The sequence below is a fragment of the Herpailurus yagouaroundi genome, unplaced genomic scaffold (genome assembly GCF_014898765.1).
Source record: "Herpailurus yagouaroundi ecotype Mexico unplaced genomic scaffold, PumYag 141, whole genome shotgun sequence".
In the NCBI taxonomy this organism is placed as follows: Eukaryota; Metazoa; Chordata; class Mammalia; order Carnivora; family Felidae; genus Herpailurus; species Herpailurus yagouaroundi.
Window position 1 is genome coordinate 27,888,918 of NW_024412396.1, and position 12,532 is coordinate 27,901,449.

Here is a 12,532-nt window from a genome sequence, read left to right on the forward strand (position 1 = left end):
AACACTGAACTCCATGGTTACTAAAGCTCTTTTTTCCTTCTATGAAGTAGCTGCAATTATTGACATGAAACTATATGAATTTATTTTTCTCCCACTCCCAACCCAACTACATACTTTAAAAGAGGTACCCAACGTTAGTCCAAAATCATGCTTTGGCACCTTCTGTCCTCCTTCCTCCGCTCATACATAAGTCAAGTCAGAAACTGCTTTGCTCTGATGTGTCTACATTCACCATAACATATAGTAATATAATAGTAATAACAACACATATCACTTTGGTGGTGGAACACTGCTGGGGAGAGGAAGCAGTGAGCTACAGCTGTGGTGTTTGCTACACTTCTTTGTCTTCTTTTTCATCATCATCAACTCTTGCTTCGCCTTCAAAGCAGCTCAAGAGATTAGTGCTGCAGCTAGAATGCAGAAGATCCAAGGAGAGCAAAGGGGCTTTCTTCTGCACCCAGAAGGGTTTCCTCTCAGACTGCACAAGAGGTACTAGTCAGTGCCTCCATGCCCCCGCTGCTCTCAAAGGCCTTCTGCCTGGAGTTTTCCTCTGTCCATCAGGGCTGGGACTGGGGATGGGGGAGGGGGGATAGGGAGTGAGGCACTCGCCTCCGGTGTAGAATTTAAGGGAGTGCCAAAAACCTCAGTCATCAACATTAATACTATTTTAATGCAGTATTTTTTAAAAGTAAAAATTAATGCAAAGAATCTATGAAGAACAAAAGGTCAAAATATTAAACAAAGGGAGGACCAATATTACTGATATTTCCTTTTGACACAGGCTCCAATATGGCTCAACATGGCACTGTTACTGACCTTGCCTTTATTTTTTTTAAATGTTTTAAAACGTTTATTTGTCTTTGAGAGAGAGACAGAGTGTGAGTGGGGGAGGGGCAGAGAGCGAGGGAGACACAGGATCTGAAGCAGGCTCCAGGCTCTGAGCTGTCAGCACAGAGCCTGATGCAGGCCTCAAACCCACAAACCGTGAGATCATAACCATGAGATCATAACCTGAGCCGAAGTTGGACGCTCAACCAACTGAGCCACCCAGGTGCCCCCCTGACTTTGTCTTTATTTAAAATGTTGATATGTTGTCCATCATGGATTTTTTGCATTAATTTTTATTGTTTAAGATATTGTATTATAATATTTTGTCTTGATTACTGTTTGAAATTTTTTAAATGTTTATTTATTTTTGAGATGGAGGGAGAGACAGCATGAGCAGGGGAGGGGCAGAGAGAGAGGGAGACACAGAATCCGAAGCAGGCTCCAGGCTCTGAGCTGTCAGGACTGAGCCCGATGCAGGACCCGAACTCACTGACTGAGAGATCATGATCTGAGCTGAAGTCGGATGCTTAACTGACTGAGCCACCCAGGCACCCCCGAATTACTGAGGTTTGGTGCCCCCTTAAATTTTGCACGTGAGGTGAGTGCCTCACTCTAGTCTTCTGCATCCACCTCACCAAAGGGGTGGGGTCATGACCTGGAGCACCATCAGGAAATACCTCACTCAAGTTGAGCTAATCAGATTCTTTCTCTAAACTTGAAAATGGAAAGAGACAGAGACTCTATCCAGATGACAGTGAACACTTGCACTGAAATGTCATTCTGAGTTGGGGCTGGAGGACTCTTGTCAGGCCTTGTTCAGGCCAAAGAGGACCACTGTAAGAGACAGAATGAGGGAGTTGAGCATGTGGCAGATTTTTATTATTTGTCCAAAATATCATCTGCCCCCCTCTATAGGGTCCTTTTCTGATGCCTCTCTCTGTTGGAAGAGTGTATTGCCCGCAGCAGGGACATCAGGCATGGCCACATGACTTGTTTTAGCCAATGGAATATAAGCAGAGGCGAAACGCCACATCTGAGTAGAAACTTCAGGTGCTATTGAGTAGTTCTGCTTTGCTGTCTTCCCTCTATGGTAAGGTTGGCATGTTCCAAACATGCTGTTTCAGCTGAAGTTCAAGAATAAGAAGATGTGGAGAAGGGCCATAGCTGATTCTCAGTGGGCACTGAGGTAAGAAATTATATACTGCTGTTATAATTCACGGAGATTAGGAAGTGGTTACTGTAGCATAATTTAGTCTAGCCTGACTGATACAGAGAATAAACTTAGTTTCTAGTTTTTCAGCTTATCCTCCTTGAAACTTGATTTTGTTTCATACCCATGAAATCCTCTGAGATCACTTAAGTGGGTGTTCTGTTCCTTATAACCAAGAGTCCCTGATAAAAATTGATAACAATGATATTATTTAGAACGATTTTGTTCTTTTTACCATGTAATGGGTTCTTTCCTCCCCTGTGCCAAGGTTGAGTTGTATGCATGCACACACTTTGAGAAATGCTTAGATGAGAGAATTTACTGCACTGAAAGTAAGGATAATTTTTGACTGTGTATTATTATTAGTCAATAACAGATAGCTATGATAGTTTTCTCTTACTTTATGCAAACTGCGACTTAACCTGAAATATCAATTAATAGCATTGTTTCATGGTATATACAGGAAGAACAATTTCTGCTACTTCAGAGTGATAACACTATCTTCACTGGAGAATCTGAAACAACGGAGTCCTATCAATTATCACTTTAGCTTTGTTATTGAAAAAAAATCCCTTTGTTTACTATATACATAAATCTTTGTGTAGTGTTTTCATTCCTTGAGCTTAATTCAACTGAGTATTCTCTGAACCCCTCCCCCCCACCACCCACGAGGGTATGGCTCAGTCTTTCAGGCCACCCTCAAGAGAAGCCTTTTACTGCATCCTGTGCTCTGAAAGGAGGGAGCAAAGTCTCCAAAATTAGGGCATGAGATTTTTATGCAATAATTGTTGACTAGTGAGACGGTAACTTCTGTTTTACACAAAACTTTCTCTCGTGCCAAACTGAAATGAATAAACATTTAAATTAGTTTTTCAAAATATTTCCACAAGTATAGTTTTGTGGGTAGGAAGCATAGAAGTTGTAAGACTTGCTTCAAGCTCTTGGCAAGTAAGTGGCAGCATCAGGTCTGGAATGGGATCTCTTGTCATCTAGCTATTTCTATTATGCCTTGGTACAAAGAACAACTGACTTCTCTGATACATTCTCCTCAATATCTGTAACACTGTGCACAGAATGTTCTGACTGTCCTAGAAGTAAAGTCTAAAAATATAAAAAACATGAATATCTGCTACCTATTATATTTACCATAGGAACATCTAGATTATACTGTGTTTACTGCTTATAGTTAACTGAATATCATTTTAGTTATATTAAATGACACGCTTTGCTACACACATATTTGATGAGATGCCAACATACTACAAAGCAGATATTTGTTTTCCAGAATAGTTTGAAAATTAAAGCACTGACAGTTTATTTTAAAATGCAGCCTAAATTGCAAATTTTCATTAAAAAAAAGAAGGTAAGAGAAAAATAACATTTGAAACAAGATTCAGAGTAGATAGTATAGAAAGGAAAAGAAAATCCTTGCTCAACTGCACAAATACAAAAGAACAGTTACAAATATATTACTGATTCAGTGATTGATAAAATATACCAAGAATTCAAGGAGGATGTTAGATTTAGAAATGTGAATTGCTAAAAATACAAAGCAGTAACAGTGGTTCCAATTGCCTATTTGAAAGTATCTACAAAATTATTTTTTTGTGTAGCAATTCTTCATACCAGCCTAACTTGGGTAAAATAACCTAGCAAATGCTGGTACTAAATATAAATTGTTACCAGACATTTTTCTTATAAGGCAGTATTATTTTTCATGGATTTTGAAGGCCATACACATGTGAGAAGTATTTTAATTTGGTCAATTGACAACTAATGAGATTCAACCAGTTGTTTTTAAAGCCTCTAAAAATAAACTTCAGCCATTTTGCTTTAATGTGTAAGATGATGATTTAGTCCTTGAGGGAAATACTTATTCATAGAATTTTAATCACTAGAAATGACTAATTAATACAGTAGAACATTAATGAAAACTTTCGGGTCTAGTAATAACCTGTGTTGATAACTACTTGCCTGACTTTGGGAAAACTACTTAATGTAATTCTTTGCTTTCCATTGTTTTGAAGGGCATAGAAATTCTGGCCTATGAGCTTTTGTGGAAACAGAGCATAAGGAGACTATATGGGAAAATTTAGTATTAACACATTAATTACTTTATTAAGAAGATAAGATGGGTGAGTAATGCTTATTGTTCATCTAAGATGATAAGCAAATGTTAAAATCTGTCATCTTTGTGCCTTATTTATTTATTTATTTATTTATTTATTTATTTTTGGCAGTTTAATGATCCTGATATTGACTGAACAAAAATTATACATATTCACTATTTTGGAAAAAATGTGCAATAGATCAGAGAAGAAGTGTTCTCCCCGCCCCCCTCCGCCCTGCAATGAACTAACCTTCCTTTTCTAGCCTACTTATGTCTCAAGGTCTTTGACATTATTGGTTTTTTAACAGACATCCAAATTTCAACTCAGTCCACACCAGTGTCTACTCACAAATTCCATTTCTCATAAAACGAATGATTTAACATTTCAAATCTACACAGGGTTTGACAAAGATGAAAGGTTGCTTTTGGTCTTAATGGATAAAGTATATAGGCTCTCCGTCACAGAAAAATAATGCTGTGGTTTGACCATCCTAATTAGCCTGTGACTCTAAGTTCTTTTTTCAGACAGGGAGATTAATTTCTTAGTTCCAAGGGTAGTTTTGAAGGGTAATTTAAAAGAGGCTGTAGTTAGCAGTTTAAGAGTGAAATCATAACATGAAGAAAAGATTGGCAGCGAACTAAAGTTTTGAAAACTTTCAAAATTAAGTATCGTTAACAATTTTAAATTGAAGTGTCTTCAAAATAGTGGCATGTGCCTAGTAGGGCTCAGATTTGTGCTGATTTAGATTTTCATCAGTACAGATAAGATGTAATAGGTTACATGTGAGAACACAAATGACTGTAAACACAGGTCACATTCAATTAATACTGAATTGAGAAAACCTCCCTGATGGCTGAAAACAGTGATACCTTATTTCTTTTCTTGTTGTAAATAAAATATCAATGTTCCAGCCTTAACCCCATCATTTCTCTCAAAGGCTAGTCTTTCTGGTCTCCAAGCAATGCTGGGAAATCCTTAGTGGGGCACAGAGGAGGCCTGAGCACCAACTTTACTGCCCTGCCTGATCCTTGGGCTTGCAACTCAATGATGTGAAGAAAATCTCTTTACAACAATCCTGAACTCCTGTCTTACCCTTTGCATCTCCAACAAAGTGAATTATTTAAAATTAGAATGGGGCACCTGGGTGGCTCAGTGAGTTAAGCTACCAACGCTTGATTTCAGGGCAGATCATGATCTCAAGGTTCCTGGAATTGAGCCCCAAGTCCAACTCTGTACTGACAGCAGGGAGCCTCCTTGAGATTCTCTCTCTCCCTCTCTCTCTGCGCCTTCCCTGTTCACAGTCTTGCTCTCTCTCAAAATAAACATTTTTTTAATCTTAAAAAAATTAAAAGTGCAATTTATACACATCTCCTCAAGAGTGGTTCCCTTCCTTCTAAGCAGGGTGGGCATAACATTATCAAGATCTTTCTCCTCATGAAGCTTATTTTCTAGTGTGTGAGGAGGGGAGCAATAAATAAATACAAAAATAACAGGATAATTAAAATATACAGCATACCAGTTAGTGGTGGCTGAGAGGAGTGGCGGCAACTGTGGCCAGAAGGGACTGGCAAAGGTGACACGTGAGCGACAATCTTAAGGAGGGAAGAGAGTGAGCCATTCCAATACAGGGTTTTGGGTAAGGCTGTCCCAGGTTGAAGAAACATCAAATGCAAAGGCCCAGGGGCCGGAAATGTGTCTGGTGTTGGTTAGGGGACAGTGTAACTGGAGCAGAGGGGAAGAGTGGGAGGAAATAAGGTCGATGAGACCAAATGTGAACAGGTCAAGCAGGTCGTGGTGGGCCATTCCAGGGACCGTCTAAGAAATGGACGTTTGCAGGATTCTGAGCAGAGGAGTGGCATGACCTAAATGTTGTTAAAGGCACTCTTCTTGAAGCTAGTTTTGGTGGAGGTGCCATCAAAAGAGATCAGAAAGATAAATCCGATGGTAACAGGTGCCTGAAAGCTTGCTAGGACAACTACTGAAAGGGGAAAAGGGTTGAATCCTAGACCAACGGGTACGTGGTGGTTGGGACCACGGGGTACCCTGGGAGACGCACCTGCGCAGCTTTCAGGCCTAGACCACGCAGAAGCCTCTGGTCCTGCTACTTCAGCCCCAGGTCCCTAGCCTGGGGAGGGTCAGGGCCCGAAGCCCTCAAGCCTGGTTGCCGTAGCCACCACAGGATTTTTCTTTCCCTCGCTACACTCCCCACTCCTGGGGGCAAAGCACCAGGTCCCGCATCCGCTCCAGCGCAGACTCCCAAGTTTGGGGCAGCGCAGACTCATCAGTATTCCGCCCGCGGAGTTCTCCCCGCCCCCGCCGCGAATCACCGCGCCCGCCTATCCCGCAGCTCCAGCCTTTCCGCGTTCCGCGCCGCCTCACCGCCCCCACCCGGTCCCTGTGGACCGCAGCCGCATCTGCCCTGAAGCGTTCCTGGCAGCCCCGGGCACTGGCGGGGTTACGCCGCGCTTTCCAGCAAGCTGGCGGCGGCCACAAGCTGCGTCTCCGCAGCGGAGAGGGGGCGCCCTGTGCTAGGCGGCGCCCCCGGGGAGACCCGCTCTAAGGCAACCCCGCAACAACTCTAGGGATATTCGACTCCCCAGCTCTCGGTTTAAGGTCCCCCTGCACTTCTGCAGTGCACCAGACGGGGGAAGCAAATATAGGAGGACCTGCATTGCGCCCCCGCTGGGATGCACTTGCGCAAAGAGGAGACCGTCTGCTGCAAAACCGGAGGATCCGAGGCGCAGGGAGTTAGGGGTGGTTTTTTTTTTTTTTTCCTTTTTTTTTTAAGGACTCACCTTGTGCAGTTTCCACATGGCCCCCAGAGCTTTAACTTCGTGGCTGGAGTGTTTGCCCTCCTCCAAGCACTGGTAGCACACAGGCATCTTGCACTGCACGCAATACATGCTGTGGTTCTCCAGCTCGTGATCTGTGCAGGTGGATACCTTGCGCGGGCTCAGCCGCCGGCTCACGCGGCCCTGGGCCGGGGGCACCAGGCGGTGCTTGGCTAGGGGCCCTCGGGGCGGGTGGCAGCGCAGGCGGCACGGATCGCAGTAGAAGACATCGCACTGTTCGCACATGACGGTGGCCTCCTTAGGCGCCTTCTCGCAGAGCTGGCACTTGAGGGCTGCGGCTTTGCTCTGTTGGTAGCGGTCAATTACCCCTTCCAGGACGCGGTTCTTGGGGAAGCCGCGGAGCCCCCGGTCATCCAGTATGAGGCTGCGGTGGCACTGGGGACAGGTGATACAGGAGTTGCGGGGCACCGGGGCCAAGGCCGGTGACAGATGGGTGGCCGGTGGCGGCATAGCCGGCGGGAACACGCGGACGCCGTTGGGGGACTTCTGGCACGGCGTAGTGGGGGCACTGGCGAAGCCCCCGTAGGAACCATAGCCGCTGTCTGCTTCGCTGTACAGGCTCATCTTGTCCAGGTCCAGATAGTCATAGTCGGAGACCCCAGAGCCCGAGGCCCGACGGCTCTGGGGGGACTCAGACTCCGGGGTCTGTACCAGGATGTTGCGGGCGCACGCTTGACATAAATTGTGAGAGCAGGGCAGGATGATGGGCTCCCGATAGAAGGAGCCGCACACAGGGCATTTTAACTCTTCTTCCATCTCTTCCATGAGGACCGGGCTGGGAGCGAGGCAGCAGCGGCTGCAACGGTTGCCTGAGCTGGTGAAGCGGCCGACGGCGTCTCGTCTCCAGCACCTTGGCCAGCGGCGGCGGTGGTGGTGGCGCCTTCCCGCGTCGCCTGGGCACGGACTCCCCGGGAGGCGCTTTCTCTCCAAGCCACTCTGTCTGTGAGCCAAAGAACCGCGACGCCGCGCGCCAGCCCCGGAACGCCCCCTCCTAGTCCCGCCCTGCCCTGTAAACAGCGGCCCATTGGACGGCGGCGAGAGAGCGAAGCTCTCATTGGCCACGCGCCCCGTCCTTCTCCTCTCTTCTGCAGGCCAGGGGGGTTTCGTAGCTGACTCTGGATGAGCGAGTCTTCGCTCCCGGCTGCAGGATCTCGGGAGGGGGCCGGCGTGCGGAGGCGAGGGCCCGGGAAGGAGGAATTAGGCGGGATGACTCATCCTTCGCCCCGCTTCCTTCCGACCTCCGGTGCAGTCACCCAGGAGCAGGGGGCGTGAGAAACCCCTCCCCGCAGCGAGTAGGCTGGCGGAGGGGGCTGGCGCTTCTCGCCAACTGTCTTGTGTTTGGCTTCCAGCTCTGGTGTCCGCGCCGACCTACCACCAGCTAGGGCCGCGCGACACCGAGGACCACCCTCCCCCCCTTCTCTTTCCGCTGCTGGCAGCCTGGGCTGGCGCCTCACCCAGGCCTGGATTTCGGTACCGCAGCCGGGCTCTTCTCCCCTCCAGGAACGCGGTGCAGCCCGGCCCCGGCTCTACCCCATCCCAGGCGTCTGGCGTGAGCCCTGGGAAGCGCTTCTTTGCTTCTTTCACCCTCAGTCCCTGGGTTTTAAGACGGGATGAATAATATTAATTTCTTAGTGCTGCCGTGAGACTGAAAGGCTCAGTATGTTAGTTAAAATCTCTGCCCCCTACCTTTCCCGCTTTAAATTCAGGCTCGGCCCAGAGGCTTCCCAAGCCGTGGTGTGAACCCTAGGGTGCGAACGTGCCTCTCTCCTCTCCTCACTCTCCCTGCCTTCCAAAGCTGTGCTGTCACCCTGCTCTCAGCGCCTGGTTGTGCTTTCGCGAGGCCAGCAGTACCTTTGGCTCAGTTTGAGGCAGGTATGGGTTGCCTATTTCTCAGTGCCCACAGTTTAGTAACTAGCTGCAGATGAATCACTGTGTCACTGCGGAGTCTCCGTGTTTGAATCCAAACAGCATTATTCAGCGTCACGTGGCCTGAGCCTTTACCACAGCTTCAGAATGGTGGGTTCTTTCCATTTCTTCTTGTTTCCTCCAGTGAAGTGCGTGGGGGTGCTGGTGGAGGGGTGCGGGTAGGGGATGGGGGTTAGTTTTAGTATTAGTCCTCAAATATTAAGCCCCCTTCTTCTCCCTGTCCCCAAACATTGATGGAGATATCTGGTCCTGTCCCTTGCCCACAGAACTGTTAATTTGATTAATGGAGGAGGAGGAGGAACCCTCACCAGCAAACCCCCCACCCCCCCAAAAAAGAAAGAAAAATCTTTGAGTCAAGTGACTTAGTGACATTTTGAGATAGCCGCTTTTTGAAATAGTACATGGCTGCCTTTTGCTGAGTAAATGGCAAAAACTCATTCCAAGGCTTAAGAAATCTTCCATTTTTCATCTTCCAAAAAAAGATAACTTGATTATATGCAGCTACGTTTATAATTTAAAAGCATTTTATTGCCCAGTGAAAAATGGACCATAATCCTGCCCTTGGAGAAACAGTCCAATAAACTAGGTTATGTTTCCAACACCTTCAGTTGCAATGAAAATAGCATTTGATTATTGTTTGGGGGAGGGGGGTTCTCATTGTTATTTAAAGTTACGCTAATCACAAATACCATCTGATTTATTTTTAATGTGGTTTTTAACTAGCTTAGTTCACAGCATCCAAAGGCATATGTACTCCTGTTTACAGACTTACAGTTTCTTCATGTGGGCTTGGAACATTATCTGTATCTGCAGGATTTATCTAATTTAAGGGTCCCAGAAGAATTTGCTAACACTAGTTAATTATTAAGAAACTGTTAGAAAGGAGTGTCAGTACCACTCATAATTTACAACCCTTTCCATGACTTTTGTATGCATTTGCCTGAAAGTCAAAGTGGCCTTGGGCCAAGGCTATGGACATTTCAAGGCGAGCAGCTGTTACTCCTTTTATGAGTTTGAACTTTGCTTATCATAGTATACCATCTGCTATAGATTAAATGTATCTCCCCAAAATTCATATCTTGAAATACTAACTTGCAAGGTGATGGTATTAGGAGGTGGGGCTTTTGAGAACTGATTAGGTCATGAGAACAGAACCTTCATGAATGGGATTAGTACACTTATAAAAGTGGCCCAAGAAATCTCCCTTACCCTCTTCCAGCCTCATGAGGTTACCATGAGAAGACCACCATCTATGATGGCATCTTGCCAGATGCCAAATCTGTGGGCACCTTGATCTTGTAATTCCCAGCCTCCAGAATGTGAGAAATACATTTCTATTGTTTATAAGCTATCCAGTCTGTGGTATTTTGTTTTAGCACCCCCAAAAGACAAAGACACCATCTAAGAGGTCTGATTATTAGCAGAAAACGTATCCTAAGTTAAAAATAAAGGATAATTTGGGGTGCCTGGGTGGCATAGTCAGTTAAGCAATAGACTCTTGATCTTGGCTCAGGTCATGATCTCAAGGTTTGTGAGTTGAAACCCCACATTGGGCTGTGCACTGATGGCACAGAACCTGCTTGGGATTCTGTCTCTCCTTCTCTGTCCCTCCCTCTCTTGTGTGTGCTCTCTTTCTCTCTCTCAAAATAAATAAACTTAAATTTTTTTTTTTTAAATAAAGGATAATTTTAGGAAATGTCTGAAGTGTAATACACGGTTTCACAGAGACTCAATAAAATACAGATTTATAATATAATCAATACACAAAGAGTTGAGCTATTACAAAATATATTGAGAGGATTTAATTGTTAGATCTATTTGGCCAGGAATTAGCTAAACCAATCCCAGGAGAGCTGTTAAAATGACTGTAATTTGTTAAGTGTTCATTTTGTTCCAGGAAGTGGGTTTATTTATTTACATGGATTACATAGTTCAGTCTCTGTGATAATAAAAAGAGGTGGGCATAATTGTCTTCATTTTAAAGATGAATAATCTAAGGATAAACAAAGTACTCAAGGTCAAATATTGATGAGGCTGGGATTTGAATCCAGGCACATGTAATTTTGCTTCCTTGTTCATTCATTCAAAAAATTCTGAGTTCTCACTCTGTCAAGCTCTGTGTGTAAGAAATACCCAAAATGATATTTTTTTAAAGTTTATTTATTTGAAAGAGAGCACAAATGAGACGGAGGGGCGGGGAGCAGAGAAAGAGGGAGAGGCAGAGAGAGAGGGAGAGAGAGAGAATCCCAAGCAGGCTCTGTGCTGTCAGCAAAGGAGCCTGATGTGGGGCTTGATTTCAGGAGCCATGAGATCATGACCTGAGCCACCCAGGCACCCCCAAAATGATCTTTGTTAGCTTCTATACTATTCTGTTTACCTTCTCGGTGAGTTTATTATTTTTCTTGAATTCATTTCTCTACAAATATTTTCTAAACTTTTGAAGATTTTCCCTTCATGTGGCCATAATGTACTTTAAAGTCCTCCAATGAGCTGTGTTTAAAAAGAAATAAAAATCTGAATATAATTGATGGTATTATAGAAATACTGTAGGGAATATCTTCTCTCTTCCAGCTGGTGATCAGCCCATGCCCTGAAGCATGAGGATTGAAAGCTCTGTAATTTTATCATTCCTGGGGTGACTGCAGATGTTCTCATTTGTGTTAAGTGCCTTATTATACTCTGAAACTTACTAAACTATTCACCCAAATGATGTTTTTTAGTAATGGGTTGAGCACATTTAAAATGTACTAGCAGCTTTTCATTTTTTTTTTCAAAAACAAATGCTTTCCAATGAAAAATTTAGTGCTTTCCTACTTAATTTTTGACTAAAGTGCTTGATTTTTGACACAATAATCTCTTTGATTCTAAAGAATGAGCACTCAGAGAAGAAAGAAGTCTCTCTCTTCTCCCTGCATTCTCTCCTAAAGCCCTCAGTCCTTAGTTGTAAAGGGAGGAATCAATTAAAGGAGCTCATTATAGGCTTTGGCACTTTAAGATTCTTTGACACATAGATAAAATACTCTGTATTTACTTTGTGATTAAGGACTTGCTGATGGTGGTTTGTAAAAATTGCACTATTTAAAAAGTGATGTTTTTATTTCAGAAGAAATTCTGAGGAAAGTCATGGGGTAATTTAGCCCATTAACATTTAATTTTATATTTGTAATGTTTGTGCCATCCTTTAATAACTCCCATATTTATTTCTTATTGATATCCTATTGCCTTTCAAATTACACTAATATTACAGTAAATTAAGAGTGTTTTGCCCATTTAGTACTACTATATTCAAATTCTGTAGTATTCCTAACTATAAGTAATACATTACTAATACTGTAGAAAGGGTAGACAGGAGAATCTGGGAAGATGGAAGTTTAATGAATCTGGTATCAAGGTAAGAGAGTTGGAGGATAAATCCAGGAGGCCCGATGTGTGAATAATGGGAATCCTAGAAGGAGGAAAAGGCACAGATGGAGGAAGAAAATCATGATTGAAAAGTAATTGTCCTGAATTAAAGAAAATATGTGAGATTACAGATTGAAAGGGTTTTAGAATTATAGATGACATTGATGAAAAATTACCCAGGTATATATGGATATAATTCTTGA

General features: G+C 44.0%; 1 protein-coding gene across 9 annotated transcripts in view; it reads right to left on the minus strand.

The window, feature by feature from the left end:
- The window catches only part of TRIM9 (tripartite motif containing 9), a 112,381-nt gene extending 104,432 nt beyond the window's left edge, over nucleotides 1-7,949 (minus strand). For 6 of the 9 annotated variants that reach the window (XM_040477124.1, XM_040477118.1, XM_040477125.1 and 3 more), the window contains exon 1: nucleotides 6,945-7,949. In XM_040477124.1, the coding sequence (XP_040333058.1) occupies nucleotides 6,945-7,766 (822 nt within the window). In that variant the 5' untranslated portion in view covers nucleotides 7,767-7,949. The remainder of the gene's footprint in view (nucleotides 1-6,944) is intronic. The other 3 variants (XM_040477123.1, XM_040477121.1, XM_040477117.1) reach the window with 1 other exon arrangement.
- Between the last annotated feature and the right edge of the window lie 4,583 nt (nucleotides 7,950-12,532).